Source organism: Phyllobates terribilis, unplaced genomic scaffold (assembly GCF_046119375.1).
Source record: "Phyllobates terribilis strain yellow unplaced genomic scaffold, ASM4611937v1 Scaffold_11__3_contigs__length_659146591, whole genome shotgun sequence".
NCBI classification, from domain to species: Eukaryota; Metazoa; Chordata; class Amphibia; order Anura; family Dendrobatidae; genus Phyllobates; species Phyllobates terribilis.
Genome location: NW_027362771.1, coordinates 166677454 through 166693983, shown reverse-complemented (window position 1 = coordinate 166693983; position 16530 = coordinate 166677454). Strand labels below are relative to the sequence as shown.

At 39.1% G+C, this 16530-nt stretch overlaps 1 protein-coding gene across 2 annotated transcripts in view; it reads right to left on the bottom strand.

Annotated features, from left to right (window-relative positions):
- LGR5 (leucine rich repeat containing G protein-coupled receptor 5) overlaps positions 1-16530 on the bottom strand; it is a 253486-nt gene that overhangs the window by 44483 nt on the left and 192473 nt on the right. For both annotated transcript variants that reach the window (XM_073651787.1, XM_073651788.1), the window contains one exon: positions 1402-1617. In XM_073651787.1, coding sequence (XP_073507888.1) covers positions 1402-1617 — 216 coding nt within the window. The remainder of the gene's footprint in view (positions 1-1401; positions 1618-16530) is intronic.

Here is a 16530-nt window from a genome sequence, read left to right as displayed (position 1 = left end):
CATGAAATCAAATTGTGACACAATGGACAACTGCCTGACAAGGTGCAATTCACGAGTGAATAAACTTTGACAGAAAAGTATGTCAGAAGCATTACTATGTCAACATTAGCTTTCCTGCAATATAAAATATATCATAAACCCATAAAAATTGGGTCTGTTTTTTAAATTCTGCTTACATTATTAGAAACTTATTACACTCTGGCGTAAAAAAAACCCACAAACCCTCAATAACTTCTTTAGACCTGAAACTTTGTAACTCAATGTTAATAAGCAAAATGTTCTTATGTGTCTCATGAGGCTCTAAAAAAAAGCAATGTAATGTCTGCCTGCGGCACATTTAACTTGGGGAAATATTTCCACCAAAGAGAAATGGAAATTCCTGCTGGCATACAATTTCCTGAAAGGTGTATTAAAATGCAGCAGTATAATGTGCAAACCTACAAGTTTCAAACAAGATGGCTCATTGTAGTACACATTTGTCATACTTAACTGCTGGACAGAATAATGTTTTTTTTAAGACCCGTTGTCCACACACTGATGAAGATGTACGGATTAGGAACATTTACGAGGCTCACCTGCTGGATGACTTATGCAACACTGCTAATGACCTAGTGAATCTGTCTGAAACATTTTTCTTCCCTGTTTTCATACAAATACTATAATGTTCCTATTTTTTTTATCTACATATTTTAAAAGGGGTCACATTTTTTTACAACATTGGCTGTCACAGTTTAAAAATAAGATATAGAACTTTACTCACAACCCCTAATGCAGCACCTACTCTCCGCTGCTGCCTTTAGTGTTTGTTGATAGGCTGCAATAGTGATGACATGACCACAACACACATGACTGCTAAAGTCAATCAATGGGTTCAACGGTGATACCAAGGAAGTCTACAAAAGATCACTGAGTCCAGCGATCGGCTGCAGTGGTCACTTGAGTTATCTTTGTGATGTCACCACTGTAGATTGTAACAGACTAGTGGGCAGGGGAGCCAGGGCTAAAGCAGGGGTCATCAGTTAAGCTCTGCATGTTACTTTTAAACAGTGAAAGCTTAAGGGCTAAAACATTTAACTATTTGAAAAATGCTTTAAACAAAATAGATGTTTCTGAATGTTCATTAGCTCTACTTTTAAATATTTCTTATTCACCCATTGAAATATAACATTTGTCAGCTTCCCTTTCAACCTGACAACAGCTAACTGTCCTACCATGTGAGATCTTATTCACTTCCACACAACAGTTAATGTGATTGATCAAAGCCTGTAGCTCCAACCCAGAGACCCATTCAAAAAGTAAGAGACCTCTTAATCCTCCCATGAATATCTTCAAATTTTACTCTAGCAAAGCTATAATGTCTATTTGTCTCACATTATCCAATGTACATATAGACAAACTTACAAGACCACAAGGCTGGAGAGGTTCTTGAATGCATGATCTGGTATATGGTGAATTTTGTTCAATGCCAATGTCATTGCTTGAAGCGCTGACAAACTTTCCAGTGCCCTAACGGGAACTTCACTCAAGGAATTGTCATCCAACCACAGGTGACGAAGTGAATTTAGACCATTAAAGCAGCTTGGTGGCACATAGCTGATATGGTTGGCATCCAATCGCCTAGAGAGAGAAAAAAAATAATTTTATTAATTGAGATACAGTCATGGCCGAAATTGTTGGCACCCTTGAAATTGTTCCAGAAAATTAAGTATTTCTTCTGGAAAATGCTTGAAATTAGACATGTTTTGTTATACACTGTGTGCAGAATTATTAGGCAAGTTGTATTTTAGAGGATTATTTTTATTATTGATCAACAACTATGTTCTCAATCAACCCAAAAGACTCATAAATATCCAAGCTTAATATTTTTGGAAGTTGGAGTGGGTTTTTTTAGATTTGGCTATCTTAGGTGGATATCTGCTTGTGCAGGTAACTATTACTGTGCAGAATTATTAGGCAACTTAATAAAAAACAAATATAATCCCATCTCACTTGTTTAGTTTCACCAGGTAAACCAATATCAGTGCACAAAATTTAGAACTAAACATTTCTGACATGCAAAAACAAAAACCAAAAAAATTAGTGATCAATATAGCCACCTTTCTTTATGATGACACTCAACAGCCTTCCATCCATAGATTCTGTAAGTTGCTTAATCTGTTTTCGATCAACATTGCGTGCAGCAGCCACCACAGCCTCCCAGACACTGCTCCCAGAGGTGTACTGTTTTCCCTCCCTGTAGATCTCACATTTTATGATGGACCACAGGTTCTCTATGGGGTTCAGATCAGGTGAACAAGGGGGCCATGTCATTATTTTTTCTTCTTTTAGACCTTTACTGGCCAGCCACGCTGTGTAGTAGTTGGATGCATGTGATGGAGCATTGTCCTGCATGAAAATCATGTTTCTTGAACGATACCGACTTCTTCCTGTACCACTGCTTGAAGAAGTTGTCTTCCAGAAACTGGCAGTAGGTCTGGGAGTTGAGCTTCACTCCATCCTCAACCCGAAAAGGTCCCACAAGTTTACCTGATGATACCAGCCCATACCAGTACCCCACCTCCACCTTTCTGGCCTCTGAGTCAGAGTGGAGCTCTCTGCCCTTAACAGATCCAGCCTCTGGCCCATCCATCTGGCCCATCAAGAGTCACTCTCATTTTATCAGTCTATAAAACCTTTGAAAAATCGGTCTTAAGATATTTCTTGGCCCATTCTTGACATTTTATCTTATGTTTCTTGTCCAAAGGTGGTCGTTTTTCAGCCTTCCTTACCATGGCCATGTCCCTGAGTATCGCACACCTTGTGCTTTTTGATACTCCAGTAACGTTGCAGCTCTGAAATATGGCAAAACTGGTGGCGAATGGCATCTTCACGCTGGATTTTCCTCAATTCATGGGCAGTTATTTTGCGCCTATTTTGGCCAACACGCTTCTTGCGACCCTGTTGGCTATTTGCCATGAAACGCTTGATTGTTCGGTGATCAAGCTTCAAAAGTTTGGAAATTTCAAGACTGCTGCATCCCTCTGCAAGACATCTCACAATTTTGGACTTTTCAGAGCCCGTCAAATCTCTCTTCTGACCCATTTTGTCAACGGAAAGGAAGTTGCCTAATAATTAAGCACACCTTATATAGGTTGTTGATGTCGTTAGTCAACACCCCTCCTCATTACAGAGATGCACATAACCAGATTTACTTAATTGGTAGTTGGCTCTCAAGCCTATGCAGCTTGGAGTAGGACAACATGTATAAAAAGTATCATGTGATCAAAATACTAATTTGCCTAATAATTCTGCACGTAATGTATACATGTTTATTTCCTTTGTGCGTATTGGAATAACACAAAAAAAACCAGAGGAAAAAAAGGCAAATTGGACATAATTTCACACTAAACCCCAAAAAAGGGCCGGGCAAAATTGTTGGCACCCTCAACTTAATATTTGGTTGCACACCCTTTGGAATAAATAACTGCAATCAAACTCTTCCTATAATCATCAACAAGCTTCTTACACCCCTCAACTGGAATTTTGGAGCACTCTTCTTTTGCAAATTGCTCCAGGTCTCTCATATATGAAGGGTGCCTTCTCCCAACAGCAATTTTAAGATCTCTCCTCAGATGTTCAATGGGATTTAGATCCAGACTCATTTCTGGACACTTTAGAACTCCCAAGCGCTTTGTTGCCATCCATTTCTGGGTGCTTCTTGAAGTATGTTTGGGGTCATTTTCCTGCCAGGAGATCCATGAACTAGGATGCAAACCCAGCTTTTTGATACTGGGCTTTACATTGCGACCCAAAATCCTTTGGTAATCTTCAGATTTTATTATGCCTTGCACACAGTCAAGGCACCCAGTGCCAGAGGCAGCAAAACACCCCCAAAATAGCTTTGAACCTCCACCATATTTGATGGTAGGTACTGTATTCTTTTCTTTATAGGCCTCATTCCGTTTTCGATAAACAGTAGAATGATGTGCTTTACCAAAAAGCTCTATCTTGGTCTCATCTGTCCACAGGATGCTTTCACAGAAGGATTTTGGCTTACGTACATTTTGGCAAACTGCAATCTAGCTTTTTTATGTCTGTGTGTCAGCAGTGGAGTCCTCCTAGGTCCACCCTGAATTTCTTTGGAACTTGATTGGGGCTGCTTATCCACCATCCGGACTATCCTGTGTTACAACTTTTCATCAGTTTTTCTCTGTGTTCCATGTCCAGGGAAATTAGCTACAATTCCATTGGTTGTAAAAGTTCTTGATTATGATGCGCAACGTGGACAAAGGAACATCAAGCTCTCTGGAGATGGACTTGTAACCTTGAAATTGTTGATATTTTTAAACAATTTTGGTTCACAAGTCCTCAGACAGTTCTCTTCTCCTCTTCCTGTTCTCCATGCTTAGTGTGGCACACACAGACACATAGTGCAAAGATTATGTCAACTTCTCCCCTTTGTATCTGGTTTCAGGTGTAATTTTCATATTGCCCACACCTGTTACTTGCCACAGGTGAGTTTGAACGAGCATCACATGCTTGAAACTAAGTTGTTTACACATAATTTCGGAAAGGTGCTAACAATTTTGTCCGCTCCATCTTTGGAGTTTTTGTGTGAAATTATGTCCAATTTGCGTTTTTTTCTCTGTCTTTTTTGTGTGTTCCAATACACACAAAGGTAAACATGTGTATAACAAAACTTGTGTAATTGCAATGTTGCTGGGAAAAATAATTCATTTTCTGGAACAATTTCAAGAGTGACAACACTTTAGACCATGATTGTATATGGTTATAATCCATTTGACAACACTGTTACTTTTAGGTCTTACGCATTGCAGATTGGTCAGTATTTTGAAGCCAAATCCAAAATTGGATCCTTAGCACTAGGGTAATATAATGGAAAGATTTATACTTTTTTTTTTTTACTTTCTATCTACTCACGATTTTGGCTTGAAAATGCTGATATAATAAACTGACCAAATCTGCAGTGTATGAATTGGGTTTTAAAGGGGTTTTCCGTAACTTTCATATTGATGATGTATATATCATTTTTAATCATAGTTTTTAAAGAAAAATATACATACATAGATATGCACTACTTTTTGATATACAGCAAACTTTCATTTTATTCTCTCTCCTTTTTATGTACATTCATTGTTCTTTTTAATAGAATGGTCAGAAAAAAGTGGCAACCATTTAACTTTGACATATCATGTGTCTTCTTGGCGCCTATTTTTTTGAATTTTACATGTATAAATGTGTCTACTTCTTGTTGCCTGTACATGTGGTCATGTCCTGAAGAAGTTTGGAATAACTTCGAAACGCGTCGACTAAAACTAATGAAAACCGCAATACCATAATCGTGTAATTTGAATTTACATTACTGATCAGCAGCGCAGATAATCTACAATTTTACTTCATTTTCGTATATTACTGATCAGAAGACCGGTAAATCTACAGCAGCTGTGTTTCTATGCCCTTACATGGTTGTGTGATCACAACCTTACCAGGTTAGCATAATCTTATTTATTTAATGTTACTCAGGTAAGACCCTATTTGTGCTATTTTGCTCCTAGTTTCTTCACGTGCTAAGATGTTGATAGGTGTTATTGTTTTGTAGGAAAGGGAAAGATGTGTTCATGTGCATATGAGTTGTGAGTCATTCCCAAAATACTGAAGGTCAAATGCAACCGATATTTTTGGACTCACATAAGAATGTCCAAACATTTATATCTTAAAAACACATAAAAACAATTATTCAATGTGCGGTACTTTAAAGAAAAAAATGGGTGGTCAATAGTTCTGGCAGGTCCGTCTGTTCTCATAGGTTATAACAAAAACCATTGCACAATTAGAAATCAGACACTATAGTGTGGCTATATTCTCATGTAATAGAAGTTCTGATCTTTCACAACACATTAGTCAGAAAGGTCATTTTCAGATATTTTACTGCCCTCCCATTCAGTTTTTTATGCAGCAATTTGTTTCCATGAGACCTTTCTACATGGCCTTTTTTCACAAAGCACAGCACTATTGACTTCTGACCTGGACTCTAGACCTTTCAAACAAAAGTAGCTAATTAGCCAATAATTGTCTTCCCGAGCTGGTTGAAACTAACCAGTGATTGAGACCTTAGAGATGTATGCTATATAAGGGGAACACAATGTGAGGGCATTTAAATAAATCCTGACATTTGGGTTTTATAACATTTTTTCTCCTATATGATACTTTTGGGTGGAAATGTGTGACTTCTAGTGTTCTGTATGACAAACAGGGTCTTAGCAGATTTGTCAGCTAGCGGATGCTGTATAGGACCCACATAGTAACATAGGTTGAATAAAGACCTAGGTCCATCAAGTTCAACCTTCCTCCCCAAGTTGTACATTTTGTCTACTGTAACCCAATGACATAATCTTTGACAGTTTCCTCTCTTGTGTTTATTGTACACCTTTTAATAGTGAATATATAAGACTTTTGATAAAAATGTTAATGAACTTTATTACTTTGGATCATAAAGGAAAATGCTTAAAGGGGTTTTCCCACGAGCAAAGTTCATTTTTATCAATAGATCTTGGAATGATAATAATTTCCACAATTGGATGTGTTTAAATAAAATTTTCCAGTGCTGAGATAATCTTATAAATGTTCCCCTGTGTAATAGCTGTGTCTGACCGTACAGGAACATGGTCTGATCATACCACAGCTCCTGGGCAGGGGAGGAAGCAAAAGACTGTACACATATTACAGCAGGGGATCACAGCTGATTCTTACTTTGAGGTAAAACATTTTTTAAATACAGTCAGGGAAATGCTTTACCTCAAAAGGAATCAGCTGTGATCCCCTGCTGTGCTATCTGTATACTCTCTTTTGCTTCCTCCGCTGCCCAGGAGATGTGGTATGATCAGACCATGTTCCTATAAGGTCAAACACACCCATTAGGCTAAGTGCCCACGATGCAGAAATGCTCCGGATTTTTCCTGAGCGTTTCTGCATCTCCCTGGTAGAGAAAATGCATGTGGATTGTACATGTGGATTGTACATGCGGATTGTACATGCGTTTTTCCTGCCAGGGACATGCGGATGTGAAGCGTTTTGATCATGCAATTTCGCATGCGGGTTGTCAAGCGCTTTCCAAGCGATTTTAGCATCACTTGGAAAGTGCTTGACAACTTGGTCACACTATATAAATCCATGCAAACGGCATGGATTTTATATAGTGTGATCAAGTTAGTTAAAAAAAAGAATAAAAATGGTAAAAAAATAAAAAAAAAACATTATACTCACCTTCCGATGACCCCCGGCCTCCTTATCCGATGCGTCCGGTCTTCTCGGTGTCTCGCGGTTGTGTAAAAGGACCTTCCATGACGTCATTTAGTCATGTGACAGGTCACATGACTAAATGACGTCATGGAAGGTCCTTTTAGACCATCGCGAGCTGCCGGGGAGCCAGGACCCATGGCTATGGAGACCGGGGGCCATCAGAAGTATAATGAGTATGAGTATAATGTATATTTTTTATTTTAATTCTTTTTTTCACAGGTAGTATGGTACACGGGTCTGGAGGAGAGTCTCCTCTTCTCCAGACCCGGGTACCATCTGCACATTGAATCATTTAATATCCGCATGTGCACATGTACTGATGCGGATATTAAGCGATTCAATGCAAGTCAATGGCGGCGAAAACGCAAAATAATTGATAGTGCTGCGTATTTTTCCGCAATGATAATCCGCAGTGGAAATTTCCGCAGCATGTGCACAGCTCATGCGGATTATTATTGGGGAACATTGCAGGCCTTCTACCAAGCGTTTTTTAAGTGTTTCTGCAGCGGAGTTGCCGCTGCGAAAACGCTTAAAAAACGCATCGTGGGCACACAGCCTTACACAGTACACAGCAGGGGCACATTTATAAGATTATCTCAGCACAGAAACATTTTTTTCAAACACATCCAATTGTGGAAATTTTTATTATTCCAAGATCTATTGATTAAAGTCAGCTTTAAACTTAACTTTGTTCGTGGGAAAACCCCTTTTACTATATAAGGAAGTAAATTTGGCTTGACACAATGATTCCTTATAGAGACCCTTTTACCTCTCCTACAATGGCCATTTTAATAAATACTCCCCCATGAAACAACAAAAACAAAATACATTTTTCTTTGAACCCTACATTGTACCGCTCCTCTGTGTATACTAGACATTGATGATTACATTGGCATCTGGGTGTTCTCATTCATTTTGTCGAAGAGGTGTTTAACTACATATTCTGATGCTATCAGCACGGAATGAACAGTGTTAGAAGCTGTAGGGACACAACCCCAACTGGTAACACTCAGATGTCAATTTCCAAGGGATAACCGAGGAACAGCACAACACAGTAGAATACAATTTTTTACCAAAGCAATAAAGTAGCGGACAGTTCCTCTTTAAGTTTTACTATTTTTTTTAATTGCGACAATCTGCTAATCATTGGCATTGTTCTGGTACTGCGCATTCCAATTGATTAAAGTTTGACAGTAAATTATGATCTGAAGATTGTGCTCATTGCAGCAGTCAGAATACACTTCTAGCAAGTATCATTAGATAGTGTTAAAGGGAATCTGTCTTGTGGAAAAAAAACCTGCAGATGTAGGGTTAATCTGCAGGCTAATAGCGTTCTGAAGCCATGCGGCTACCTCACTGAAAGCCTGGCTACCGTGAGGAAATTAACTTTATTCCTCCCGGCAGCCTGCGACTTTCCGTCATAGAGCACGGCTTTAGTCACCGCTCAGTATGTAGTGAGCAGTGGCTGTAACCACACCCCATCACTGACTGACAGCCAGCTTAGCAGCGCAGAGCCGACTGTCAGTCAGTGCCGGAGCATGATTACAGCTGCTGCTCACTATGTACAGAGCGGTGACTGAAGCTGCACGTCTATGACTGAAAGCCGGTAGCTGCACGGCTTCAGAACACTATCAATCTGCAGAATAACCCCCATCTCTGCAGGTTAATAGCATTTATTCACATAACAGGTTCCCTTTAAAGGGGTTGCCTCAACATCAATAATGGTTAAAATTATAAATTGCTTGTAAAAAACAAACAACTTAGCACGTTTTATCTTATTAAAACCATCTCCGTTCACAAGAACAGAGGGGTCTTTAATTTTATTGTTTAATGCTTGTTATCTAGATTACTGGCCATCGCTGCATTCTAAAAGTGTGGCCGAGCATTCACAGTGCTTACAAGCTCTTTTTAAAAAAGCACTGTAAGCACTGCTCTAAAGCTGACTGGATTGCTGGAGAGGACAATCTGGCCATTTTACATGTTTGAGTGGAATGCATAGTTTAGACCAGTAGTGCAAATATGCAGCTGGTCCGTACTGTCAATCTTCAGAAGTGCACCGCCCTTGATAAACAGGAAGACAGGGGAACATTGCATCCTCAAAGAGAACACATGAGAATATTCCTTTAAGACATGGATTATAAAAATGATAAAATTGATTATATATCAATAATTAGCCAACAACTGCATGAAAGTACTTTGACTACAACCATAAAATAACTATACTTGCAGCAAAGTGTACACAACATATGTAGGAGACACAGTTCGCCTCTGTACTAATCTAATGCCTTTCTACTGAAAACCAGACGAGGATTTTAAAACGGTTAAACTTTAGATGTCAAAATTCTGACAAATGTTTGCAAAGAATATGTAGATTATAAATCTAAACAAGTCAAGCTTTGGTCAACAAATGGACAAAGTTGAAATGTTTACATGCTTCATCCAGACATCTCTTGAAGGCAAGAATTGTTTTATTTCACTTGTTGGAACATTCTACATGATTTTGGAGTGCTCAGCAGCTATGTGTTCACATGTATGGACCCTCAAACTGCACACACATATTAATAAAGGTAAAATGCTGAGAAAAAATACAGTGACATGTAAAAGTTGGGGCACCCCTGGTCAAAATTACTGTTATTGTGAACAGTTAAGCAAGTTGTAGATGAAATGATCCCTAAAAGCCTAAAGTTAAAGATGATGCATTTCCTTTGTATTTTAGGCAAGAAAAAAATATATTGTCATCTTTTATATTTTAAAAATTACAAAAAGGAAAATGGGTTGATGCAAAAGTTTGGGCACCCTTGCAGATTTGTGTGCTCAGATAACTTTGACCATGGTGTCAGACCTTAATTAACCTGTCAGTTTTATGGCTTGTCCACTATCATTGTTAGAAAAGTCCAGGTGATTCAAATTTCCAAGCTTTATAAAAACGCAGCCTCCTCTAACCTTGTGCCAAAAAACAGAAGCCATGGCTTCTTCTAAGTAGCTGCCTAGCACTCTGAAAATGAAAATGGTGGAGGCACACAAAGCAGGAGAAGTCTATAGGAAGATGGCAAAGCGTTTTCAAGTTGCCCTTTCCTCAGTTCACCATGTAATTAAAAAATGGTAGTTAACAGGAACAGTGGAGGTCTAGATAAGGTCTAGAAGACCAAGCAAAATATTAGTGAGAGCTGCTTGTAGGATTGCTAGAGAGGCAATTCATAATCCCTGCTTGACTGCAAAAGACCTTCAGAAAGATTTTGCAGACTCTGGCGTTGTGGTACATTGTTCTACTGCTCAGAGACACCTGCACAAATATGGCCTTAATGGAAGAGTAATCAGAAGAAAACCTCTCCTGTCTCCTCACCACAAAATTCAGCATCAGAAGTATGCAAAAGAACATCTAAAAAAGCCTGATGCATTTTGGAAACAAGTCCTGTGGACTGATGAGGTTAAAATAGAACTCTTTGGTCGCAATGATCAAATGTATATGTGGGGTTGTGTTGAAGCCAATGGCACTGGGAACAATTCACAGGTAGAGGGAAGAATGGATTCAATGAAATTTCAACAAATTCTTGATGCAAACAAACACCATCTGTAAAAAAGCTGAAGTTGAAAAGAGGATGGCCTCTACAAATGGATAATGATCCTAAACATGCGTCCAAATCCACAATAGACAACCTCAAAAGGCGCAAGCTGAAGGTTTTACAATGGCCCTCACAGTCCCCTGATCTGAACATCATTGAAAATCTGTGACTAGACCTCAAAATAGCAGTGCATGCAAGACGACCCAGGAATCTCACAGAACTGTGAATGATGAAAATCCTTCAAACAAGAATTGAAAGACTCTTGTCTGACTATAAAAAGCGTTTACAAGCTGTGATACTTTAAAATGTAACAGATGAAAATGTATATATATTTTTTTGCCTAAAATACAAAGTAAATGTGTCATCTTCAACTATTGGCCTTTTAGAGATCATTTCATCTTCAACTTGCTTAACTGTTCACAATAAACGTAATTTTAACCAGGGGTACCCAAACTTTTACATGCCACTGTATTGAATAAATTGCTCACCGTGCAATGAATGATGAAATCTGTCCTGTCATCTCTCACAGATGGGTGCCATTTCAAATACTGCTGTCCGCCAGAAAATATGTCCAAGAAAACTAAAGTTGATCAGCATATCCAAAAAAATTGATACAAATCTTCAAATTTTATTCTATATACGTCAAACAATTAAAATCCACATGTTGGTGATAGAAAAAAAACACACTTACACGTTTATGTTGTTGTGTTCACCTTTAGTCATTCTATGTGAGTGTTTTTTCTATCACCAGAATGTGGATTTTAATTGTTTGACATATATGGAATACAATTTTAATATTTTATCTATTTTTTGGATGTGCCAATCAACTTTATTTTTCTTGGACATTAATAAAGGTAGTAAAAGTGATGAGGGCATAATTTAGCTCATAAGGAAGACTCCAGATCATTAGCTATCAGTCAACCAAATATGACCCAGGCCTTTAAAATCCTATAATATGGTTTTCTTAAGGCTTTTTAGGCACTCACCTCTTAAAAATTAGCAAAACTAGCAAATAAAATCAAATGTAGAGTTTCCATTTGGAGCCTCTGTCGGCAGTTTTGCAACAACTAATGGCAAGAGTAGCACAACATGGTTGGTGGTTAGTAACTATTGAAGAGATGTCAAAAGCAATAAAAAAGGATTTTGGGGGTATGTCAAAAGTAAAAGAAAAGTCAAAGATGCTATAGGATTTTTACAGGATGAAAATGGAGAAATGATAAGAGAGGATGTTGAGAAGGCCGAACTTTTTAATTCCTATTTTGCATCTGTTTTCTCTCAGAAAGAAAATGTAACATCAACTGATCTTCACTGTCCTTTTAAAGGAATAGAAGAATCCAAGTTATCTGTAAACAGAAATATTGTGAGGGAATATTTAGCTAACATAAATGAGTTCAAGTCTCCAGGTCCAGATGAATTACACCCCAGAGTACTGAAGGAGATCGTAGAAGAAATTTTAGAACCACTCTCCATAATCTTTGAAAATTCTTGGAGAACAGGAGAAGTCCCAGAAGACTGGAGAAGAGCAAATGTTGTTCCTATCTTCAAAAAGGGGAAGAAGGTGGACCCAGGGAACTATAGGCCGGTGAGTCTGACTTCTATACCAGGAAAGATCTTTGAACAAATTATTAAACAACATGTATGTAAGTACATGGATAAGAATGAAGTGATTAACCAGAGTCAGCATGGGTTTGTAACTAACAAGTCATGTCAGACTAACTTAATTTCCTTCTATGACAGAATCACTGACTGGGTGGATCAGGGAAATGCTGTAGATATAGTATATCTTGACTTCAGCAAAGCATTTGACAAAGTATCTCACACCATCCTTATTGAAAAAATGACCAAGTATGCAATGGACCAGGCAACTGTTAGGTGGATTCATAACTGGCTAAGTGATCGGACTCAAAGGGTGGTTGTAAATGGCTTCACATCCAGCTGGATGAATGTCTCAAGTGGGGTACCACAGGGCTCTGTCCTGGGACCTGTATTGTTCAACATCTTCATCAATGATTTAGATGAAAGAATTGAGGGTAAACTGATTAAATTTGCTGATGACACAAAGCTAGGAGGGATAGCTAATACTAGAGAAGAGAGAGAGAGGATTCAAAAAGACCTAAATAAACTGGAGCAGTGGGCTGCAACCAACAGAATGGTTTTTAACAGGGAAAAATGCAAAGTACTACATCTGGGCAATAAAAATGAAAAAAGCATATACAGAATGGGAGGAATAGAGCTAAGCAACAGTACATGTGAAAAAGACTTAGGTATACTAATAGATCATAGACTGAACATGAGTCAACAGTGTGATGCAGCAGCAAAAAAGGCAAATACAATTCTGGGATGTATTAACAGAAGCATACAGTCTAGATCACGTGAAGTCATTATCGGTCTTTACTCCTCTTTGGTCAGACCTCATCTGGAATACTGTGTACAGTTTTGGGCACCACATTTTAAAAGAGACATAGACAAACTGGAACAAGTTCAGAGAAGAGCGACCAGAATGGTGACTGGTCTGCAAACCATGTCCTATGAGGAACGGTTGCAGGATTTGGGAATGTTTAGCTTGCAAAAAAGAAGACTGAGAGGAGACTTAATAGCTGTCTACAAATATGTCAAGGGCTGTCACATTGTAGAAGGATCATCTTTATTCTCATTTGCACAAGGAAAGACTAGAAGCAATGGGATGAAACTAAATGGGAGGAGACATAGATTAGATATTAGAAAAAACTTTTTGACAGTTAGGGTGATTAATGAGTGGAACAGGCTGCCACGAGAGGTGGTGAGTTCCCCTTTAATGGACGTCTTCAAACAGAGGCTGGACAGACATCTGTCTGAGATGATTTAGTGAATCCTGCTTTGAGCAGGGGGTTGGACCAGATGACCCAGGAGGTCCCTTCCAACCCTACCATTCTATGATTCTATGATTCTATGATAAGAGCGAGCATGCTCGTTGCTTGAGATTTACGAGCATGCTGGGGTGTTTCCCGAGTATCTTCAGCGTGCTCGGGTGTTATGTTTTAGTCGCGCTGTGTGCATGATTTGGGACTGTTTGACAGCTTTAATACATGTGAGGAATGCCTGTCCTTAGGCATTCCTCACATGTATTAAAGCTGTCAAAAAGTTGCAAATCATGAGAACTGAGTGTCAAAAACATAACACCGAGCATGCTGAAGATACTCGGCGTGCACCCGAGCATGCTCGCCGAAAGGGTTAACAGAACATACTCGCTCATCACTATTAGTAACAGGTTCTCCATGGTATCATCGTTCTAGCTGGAACTGTAGCAGTAATAGACAATACTTCTTATGGGGGGGCTTAAAGGGCTCTTCCCGTTTCAAAAAAACCCTGTCTCCCGGCACAAAAACAAACTGTGATTTACTCACCTTCCTCAGGTGTAGAGCTGACTCTCCTCCGCTTCTTATGATGTATGTTATGTTACTGACTGCAGTGCTGATATCACTTTGACAGCACTGCAGCCAATCAGTAAGCTCAGTGGCTCTGCCTGAGTAGACGGCATGAGCCACTCAGGCACCAGCACTGACGACGTGACAACAGCGCTGCAGACAATAACAGACAACAGGAACTTTGATGGAGACTTAACAATGGACCTGGGGAGGATGAATGAAACACAGTTTATTTTAAAAGTAACTGCACCAAGGACAGGACTTTTCCACCCTTCTATAGAGAAAAAGGCAGGGAGGTTCCACTTCTGATGCCAAAGGCAGTTTTGTAAGATAGCTTGCTTTATGTAAGCTCACACAGTAAAGCCTATCAATTAGTGAGTATAACCACCCAGTAGTCTCATAAGAACAGAATGAGCAAGTATTTCAATCAATAAATACTCAATCTCTCCAAGAAATCTATATATCACTTGGCTCAATTCATGCTTCTCTATACTGTGTGGTCCACTGATAAGACTGCATGCTCATCTCCTTGAAGACTGATCAGTTCTCTGATCAATATACCAGATTTCAGACTGTGATATATGATTTTGGAATTACCAAGGCCATACAAATTTCCAGTATTACCAGACAGAATACAAGTATAGCATTAATCTTTGCATTTTCCTAATTCTACTAATCCATCTTCTACATCTTTTCTGAAAAGGGATTTCATTTTTCATTATATTACCCAAACCATTTTACTAATCTGCTGAGCATTCAGGTGACAAGGGAATTAAGCTATATATGGCTCTCTTGGTATATGTAGTAACACACGAGAAAAGTATCACAAAACACAGTGTTCTTGCCAACTGATATGTGTATTAGGCCACCATCAAGTGTTTCCCCCGAGATACAATGTAGCAGTCTTCCTCTTCTCTGAATAGTTAGGAGTTCAGTTCCGCTCAGGAATTTTTCCATAATAGACAAATACAAGTCATTTTCTTTCTGAACAAAGGACAAGATAGCAGTTGTGATAGTGAGTTAACTACCGTTTACCATTTACCATTTCTCAGCTGCTCCTACCTTTAAATAGGGGTTACCTGATCTTTGCGAATTCTGCTACACAATGGGCACAAAACATTACCTACTTCAAATGCTGATACTAACAAAAGCCTCCATTTGGGGGGAATTTTTGTGAAGGTTACTTTGTTGCCTTAAAGCTCTTAACCCCATCCACTGTCCTCCTAATTGATTAACTTGTTCCAGAAATTGCATTCCTTGTTCAAATCCAAAATGCAAAAGGCACCTGGTGAGCAGCGTGAAACAGGAAACTAAAAATGCCCACCTTTATGTGAGGGGCAAAGACCGGCCTGAATGAACAAAGCAAGGGTGGTTTAAACCAATATTCTTTCTTTTGGTATATTAGCTTTTCTGTGCTAAGTCTTATCATCCCATCTCATGGCTGGTGCATGGCTGTTTAGAAATGCCACTACTTACTGTGACTGCGTCTAATGGATTCACAAACCAAAAAGTCATTTAAAGACCACTAATGGGGCTGCCTTCATAACAAAAAATATAGTTGACAAAAGTCAAAAAACATTAAGTACCTCTTAAGAGTTGTGAGACACTTATGTCATAGTAACTTCTAGGACCCCCATCTGTTGGGAGAACAGAAGTCTTGATAACTTTGTACACTGATTTAACCATTATGGTTTTACCACTTTTACCATTTTGACCAAGAGAAATACGGCTCTTTCCATTAAAACTGATGCATCAAGCAAGTGTTGTGCATAAGTAGACAATGGCCAATGGCTCCCTGTCCCCCCCCCACATTATGATCATAGGTGATACTTCAACCTATCAGGAATTAAAGGGGTCGTCCAGTCTAAAATTGTAACGCTATGTGACTGGAGTAACATAGCACGCACACTGTGCCATGAGGATTCTCTGGTGCCAGGAGCGGAACGGGCGTGACCGCAAGTATGCAATTTGCAAATATGCCAACTAGACTATATCCAGCCTCGCTCAATGCAAGTGAATTGAGCAAGGCCGGATGCAGTCTAGTCGGAATGTGAGTGGAAGTATGCAAATCACAAACTTGCGGTCACATGACCGCCCGCTCCGGCACTGGAGATTCCTAACTGTCCACGCAATGTGAGGATTCACAAGTCTGCAGTCACATAGATTAACTGCAGACTTATAATTTTAGACCCTTTAATGCCTGTTAGGTTGTAGTATCACCTACGATCATAATGAAGGGGGGTGATTGTGGATATGCCATATCC